We start from the raw sequence: 7,500 nt of genomic DNA, 5'->3' as shown, positions 1-7,500 counted from the left end.
ACCATCACCCACTCAGTTTGTCAGTCAGTCAGTCAGTCAGTCAGTCAGGCAGTCCTTTTCCCTCTCGGTCCATCTAACCACTTAGTCAGTCAGTCACTCACTCAATCTTTTTCTCCCTCAGTAGCTCACTCAATCTTTCCTTCTCTCTCTCAGTATCTTAGACTTCCCCTTGCTCCCTCACCCTCACATTTTCTTCTCCTTTAATCTCCTTCTTTCTCTCTCTCTCGCTCTCTCATTACGTTAAAGTCCTTTCGGAGACCCTTTTATCCAGACTTACTTACAGAAGAATGAAAGTATGCATTGTATCACTGTGTGTGTCTATTACTTCCTCCATCTGTCTCCATTTCCTTCTCTAACTCACTCAAACACGCAGCCTCTCTCTCTCTCTCTCTCTCTCTCTCTCTCTCTCTCTCTCTCTCTCTCTCTCGCTCTCTCTCCCACATACTGTACTCGTTCCCATCTCGTGTCCTCCTCACCTCTCACACACTCGAACGGTCCAGGCCGCGATGATCCACAGTGAGATGCTGAACACCAGCAGCACGGTTCCTGGGCAGATGGTCATCAGAGTTTTCATCACAAACCTCGTGTTGAAGTGCACCTGATGAAGAAAAACAAGCCACTAATAACTAATAAGCCACTGAGGAACCCCAGGAAGAACCGCTGGGGCACCGTGTGTCTGTTGGGAGAAAAAGCAGATTGAATTGTCAACTGTCAGAACGTACCAGAAAGGGAACGTCAACATGCACTCGGAAAAGACACTGCCATAATGTTTTGCAAAAGGTTTGGCACAGTGTTTTGTTAAGAACAAACCTCTCAAAGTGCGCTTTGTGAGAAAAACCCTTCAGCTTATCATTGGTTTGTGTTAGGTGAACATTCACTCAAGTTACCACAGGACTCCAGGGTTGCATATAAGTAAGTTTTACACAAGGACGACAGAAGCACAGTTCGACCCTTCCTATCACCTCTGGTCCAAACATGCTCTTACAGATATGCAGACTTAGTTGCACCTAATAATCCAAGTTACACACACACAAAAAACACAGAAAAGCCATGTTCCTGCCTACATAAGCACATAATTCGTACAAGATAATTATTAAGAAAAGGCGCTTGATTAATACATTCATACTTGATTAAAGTCTTCGTACGTGAAACTTCAAGTTTCATACGTATTTCCCGATCAGTTTGTCCAAAAACTGCCTGTCAAATCAGACCTACGAGAGAGTCCAGCGGAGTAAGGAAATCTCCATTGTCTCCTGTGTGTGTAGGCTTGGTCGCTACTCCTACAGCGGACTACTGTCATAACAGTAATCAGCAGTATGTTATCAATACACTACCAGTCCCCCATAGATTTACAATGAGTTTCCAAGACTTTTTCTAACAACCCTATAAAAGGCGAATGCTCTTTTTTGTATATATTTCTACCAAAAAAAATGCTTCTTGAATATTGAACAGTATGTGCTTGTAAATATGTACTTTGCTATTAATATATAAGCCTACATGGCTTTATCCTGTGTGTGTCATTGCTTGTGCTACTTGTGGCTTTTGCCCAGCACAGTGTGAGTTAACCTCTGTGCGGCTGGTGACTTTTGTACGTCGTATGTGTCATGGCGGCCAGAGTGTGTCTCTTTCTCTGCCGCGGCGCTCTGCAGACTGCAGACTGCAGCGGGAGTTAGCTCCAGCCGAGCGTCTGTCAGCTTGAGTCGGGCGAGTGCCGCTTTGCAGCAGAGTCTGCGGTATTTTGACAGGGACCGATGCCGACAGGGCCCAACCACCTCAAGGAGTGACATCATTACAGCGATAAGCCCACTCCGCTCTGCCACAGTCCTTGTGGGGCCAATCTGACAGTCAAGTGTGCGTCAGACGAGTGTGTCAGAGGTTAACCGCAACCTTACCAACAAACAGCCGCAGTCTTAATCACAATCTCACACACAAACACACAACACACACACACACACACACACACAAACTCTCTCTCTCTCTCTCTCTCTCTCTTTCTCACCCTCTCTCAGAAGAAGCAGCGGTAGTGGTAACTCTCCCCCACAAACTGCAGCCACCTTTATCTTGAAAACGCAGTCTTCTGTGAGGTGCTTTCAAAGTGCTTTCAAACTGTTGTTCACCAAAACACCCTAGCTTCATCACAGACACACTGTCCTCCTCAGAACACCAATCAAATTCTTTCATCTTTTGATCATTTCAAAGAAAATTACAAGCCACTCTGAATAGAAATCTTCACCGCATACCTGAACGGTAAGAACATTGTGTTATATCATCGATTCAACTAGCAAAACACAGAACTTTGTGTGGGGACCTCTTTCCCGTCGAAACTTTCTTCTGTTAAATCTAGACCAGGCCACTGCAGTGGGCATTGAAAAGACCCACACACACGCTCTCTCCTGAGCTCCTGAGCACCAGCGCCAGTCTGACTGGGTCAAACCTGAGTGCACATGGTGTGTGTGCCTGAATCACTTCACTGTAATTGCCCGAAAGCAATGCATAGCACTTAAAAGCTGTAAGAACTGGCATGAGAATCATACAGTACAACGAGACATCTGTTTTCTAAATGAGCAACTACAAACACTAATTGCTTTTGTGTGTTTTTGTTTAGTTTTTTTTTGTAACTGTATTCCAAGGTGTCTGCAATGTGGGCTTGTTATATTATAAGCATTGTAGAATTATAAGCACTGGCGAAACACCTTCCGACTGAGTAAAAAGACACCCAACCAAAGGCAAGGGCCTTTGACTTGAATTATGCGTAGAAACTAGGATAACTTACCTCTCTCCTGAAATGATTACATTATAATTACATAATTACATTATTATTACATAATTACATTACACTGGGTCATTTTGTGATTGAAATGATCCCAGAAATCCTAATAGAGTTCATGCAGAAGGAGACAGAGAGTGCAACACACCTGATGGCATGCTTCTCCTCATACACTTGGCAAGTTGGCAGGTATTAATCTTGAGAAGATTGACACATGTCACAAACAGTCTTTTTCTGGCAACCTCGCTTTCTCTGTCTCTCTCACACGCATACACACACTCGTCCCACACATACACACAACCACTCCCCCACACAATTACACCACTTCAAGAGTCCCAGTCGAACATCAAGCCTCCCACACTATGCCCCACTTACACACACACACACACACACACACCTCCATACCCTCAACACACACTCCCCAGACACACACACACACATTAACACCACCATCGCCCCACACAAACACTTCTTCCCCTCCTAACTTCCCTCCCGAAACACACACACACAAACACACCAAAACAAGTACACACACACACACACCTTGTTGAGCGCGCCGATGCTGCGTGAGGAAGCGTCAGTGAAGAGCTTGCTGTGCAGAAGCATGACGCGGGCGATGAGGTAGAGCCGCAGGAACATGGGCACGGACAGCACCATGTCCAGGTCGGCCTCGGCTTGCGAGGGCGCGTACGAGAACGCCAGCCGCGCCCGCCACTGGAACTTGAAGTCGCCGGGCACCGGGTGCACGGCCGACACCAGCAGCTCCAGGGCAATCAGCAGCACCCGCTCCATCGTCATGGCGATGCGCCAGTCGTCCGCCCCGTTGTCGATGACGAAGAGCTGAGATGGAGAAAGGGGGTACCAGGTGGGGGGGGGGTATTGGAGGAGAAATTAGAGAGGAAGTTAGCGTTTGAAAGTGTAACGATAGAGAAATAGAGAGCGAGAGCGAGAGAGGAAGGGAGAGCGAGAGAGAGAGGGATAGAGAGAGAGAGAGAGAAAGAGAGAGAGCAACTTGTGTGTGTTGATGTTATGTTGCTGCTCCCACTACAAGTCTCTTCTGTGGCTGTAGAGAGTAGCCTGGGCTGGGAGTCCCAAAAGCATCAGAAGCTTAAGTTGTTCACAGATTCCCTCTTACCAATCATTTTACAATTTTGGAACATTTCAAGAACGCATTGTAACTTAAGTAGTTACTAGTACTGCCTAGATTTTGAAAAGCATAACGGTGCAATAAAATGGAACAAAGGACGAGAAAGTACATTGCTTTGATAAATTTAATGTTAGTTGTAATTTCCCTACTGGTGACTCTAGTGGGAAGCCCCTGTTATGAATCTCTAAGCCATTTACAACTACTCCGGAGCACAGTGAATCTACTAGTACTGCCTAGTTAGTTATGCAGATGTTATGCAGTTTATTCACCTTCTAGTTAAAGAGGCAGCTGATGTTACCAAATGAGGGGATATTTCAGCACTGTTTCCATGGACAGCGGCCACTAAACTCTTCTCAAGGGCAGCGCCCGTTAAACTCTACTCAAGGGCAGCGCCCGTTAAACTCTCAGAAAGGGTAGCGCCCGTTAAACTCTCAGAAAGGGCAACGCCCGTTAAACTCCACTCAAGGGCAGCGCCCGTTAAACTCCACTCAAGGGCAGCGCCCGTTAAACTCTCAGAAAGGGTAGCGCCCGTTAAACTCTCAGAAGGGGTAGCGCCCGTTAAACTCCACTCAAAGGCCGGTTCAACTCTACTCAAGCGCCCGTTAAACTCTACTCAAGGGTAGCGCCCATTAAACTCTCAGAAAGGGCAGCGCCTGTTAAACTCTATTCAAGGGCAGCGCCCGTTAAACTCAAGGGCAGCGCCGGTTAAACTCTATTCAAGGGCAGCGCCCGTTAAACTCAAGGGCAGCGCCGGTTAAACTCTATTCAAGGGCAGCGCCCGTTAAACTCAAGCGCCAGTTAAACTCTTTTCAAAGGCAGCGCCCGTAAAACTCTTCTCAAGGGCATCGCCCGTTAAACTCAACTCAAGGGCAGCGCTGATTTAACTCTACTCAAGGACAGCGCCCGTTAAAATCTATTCAAGGACAGCGCCCGTTAAAATCTACTCAAGTGCAGCGCCCGTTAAACTCTATTCAAGGGCAGCGCCCGTTAAACTCTCAGAAAGGGCAGCGCCCGTTAAACTCTCAGAAAGGGCAGCGCCCGTTAAACTCTATTCAAGGTCAGCGCCCATTAAACTCTTCTCAAGGGCAGCAGGGGAACTGCTAATATTCATCATTATTGTGAACACAGTTGAGAGTTCAACTGTTACTGGACTATGCCAGTTAGAAACAACAACACAATTACAAAATGTAGTATCTATTAAATATATCAATAAAAATAACTGGACAGAATAAAAGCTTTGAATACATGGAGGAGTTTTTATATTAAACAAATCGATATCGCCTAGCAATTACGCCTCCAACAGGGGATGCAGAGCGTCTTACTCAAAGCAAGGAGAAATGTGAGTTTGGCAATGAATTATTCACAACCAAATAAACAAGGCAGTGGTACTCATATAAAACATATTATCAAATCAAGCATAAAAGTTATGTTTGGTTTTATGTATAAATATACTTGCACAAGTTTAGACATACACAAGTACAAGTTAATATGCCAACACTGCCACTTTCTTTGGCCACTGGACATGTTCATTACTGTAAACACATTTTTGTATGTGACATTTGACGTTTTTGTACATGCCGTCATTCCTTTCCATCCAGAAAAAGAATTCCCCACGCTCCACCTGTGAAGGTAATCACCCGCAGGAATGCTACAACTTCTCCGGCCATGTTCCACTACGTGCACAGAATCACCCTCCATTGAAGTGAGGGGGAATGAATCGGATGTAACCCACTCAAGGCTACACATATGCCATGGCTTTCAGGGCTCAGCAGTGCTCTATGCTTGTTTTGGGGAAAATATACTGTCTATATTTTTTGTCCAGTACCTCTTTGAGGTGGAGGGCGATGGGAACCGCAGCCATAGCATGTGTGCACTGCATTGTGTAAGGAATAGACAAAGACAGGGACAGCCACATCTTGACCTTTCCTCTCAAGGCCGCCCCTAGCTCGTGAACGGAGGGAACAGACCGAGTGATTGGCTGGAGCGGACTGAGTGTCATCCTGTTTGGCCTCACAGCTGCCCCTCGAGGAGAGGAGGGGGTTAATAAAGAGAAGAGCTCAGAGCTCGAAGGGCTGTGATTTCAGGGCAGACAGTCAGGGGGCCTTAAGGGCTAACGTGACAGACACGGCGCTACAGTACCACGCGTCCCTGGAGGAGAGGCCTCCCAGTGACAACAAGCCCTCCCTTCACACAACATCTACTCACTCATGTGCACAGCCACGATGGGCCTCAGTGCAAGCCGGGGTAGCAATGCTCCTCTTAATGCACGCTTGCTTTACTAGCACTTGTGGAGCCAGAGAAAATAACCAGTTATATGTAAAAAAAAATAAATACAAAAGAAACAGGGTTGTGGATGTAGTGACCCGCTATTCATTCAATTCATTTTGTCACCAGGCTCAACCTCCAAACCCAACACTGAACAGAAAGAAAAAAAACATCTACAAAAAGTTTACCACTATAACTTTAAATCTTTAAGATGCAGATGAATGGCTTGCATTAATATTGCCTAACCTGATACTTTCATAATCAAATATAACATTCTGTCAACACACATTATCTTTTCTCTTTTTACAATGCTCAACACAAGGCCCGCGAGTGATAATGCCCACAGTAGTTGGCCAGAGTGATTGATGATCTTCGACTTCTATTCACTCCCATTCAGGAAGCAGTCAGTGGGCTACTCCCCAGAGGTAGTCTCCCAGGTGTGCGCCACATCCTACAACGGCCATGATTGCGCCGCCCTCCTCCCAGCCACATCCGCTGACGGCCATAATTGCACCCTCCTTCCCCCAGCTACCTCTTATCTGCTGCCTGGCCTCGATGAGGGAACTTTAGCCATTCAGCTGTCATTTCCTGAAGCTAGGTTCCAATATGTGCACGCAATCACCCTTCCGCTGAAGTGAGGGGGAATGAATGTGATGTGTCCCACTGAAGGCTACACATATGCCGTGGCTTTCAGTGCTCGGCACTTCCATGCTTCTGTGGAGCAAACGAAGACAAACAAAGCTTTTTTTCTTCTTTTCTCAGGTACTGGCAGCCACTGGTGAAGTGGGCTTATCATCCACGTGACAGGGCTTGTCACAGCATCTTGTGAATGAAAAGATGACAGGCAACATGGGCTAAGGGGTAGGACGTGACGGCGGCGGAAAGTAGCTGAAAGGGAACTGAGGTTATTCAACACGGGCTGGTCACGTCTGTGCAGTTCTTTCATTTTTGCAGAGTGGTAGCGCGATCAATCCTAGTTTAACCTGAGCAGGCAAACAGCCAGTGTTAGCCGGGTTAGAGACGGTGCAAACACATGGCTCAGAAAAGGTGTCAAATGGTTTCCTGATTTTACTCCCCCCCCCCCCCCCCCCCCCAACGCACAGTTACTCTCAACTTTCACCCTCCTTAATATACATACCTACAGTATATAAGCATACACACACATACACATCAAAACAAATACACACACACACACACACACACACACACACACACACACACACACACACACACACATATATGTTCTCGGTTCTTTTGGAACTGACATCACCCAACACATAGTACTTAAAGGAAGCATTTGAAAGGGAACAAGTCAGTTGCT

At 46.4% G+C, this 7,500-nt stretch overlaps 1 protein-coding gene across 1 annotated transcript in view; it reads right to left on the bottom strand.

Moving 5' to 3' along the window:
* The window catches only part of kcnn3 (potassium intermediate/small conductance calcium-activated channel, subfamily N, member 3), a gene marked incomplete at both ends in the record, with an annotated part of 53,152 nt that overhangs the window by 23,420 nt on the left and 22,232 nt on the right, over positions 1 to 7,500 (bottom strand). Inside the window, 2 exons of the mRNA XM_080858167.1 lie at positions 477 to 598; positions 3,311 to 3,607. Coding sequence (XP_080714293.1) covers positions 477 to 598; positions 3,311 to 3,607 — 419 coding nt within the window. The remainder of the gene's footprint in view (positions 1 to 476; positions 599 to 3,310; positions 3,608 to 7,500) is intronic.

This window comes from Sprattus sprattus, assembly GCF_963457725.1.
Source record: "Sprattus sprattus genome assembly, chromosome: 19".
Taxonomy (NCBI): Eukaryota; Metazoa; Chordata; class Actinopteri; order Clupeiformes; family Clupeidae; genus Sprattus; species Sprattus sprattus.
This window is presented reverse-complemented; position numbering and strand designations above follow the sequence as displayed.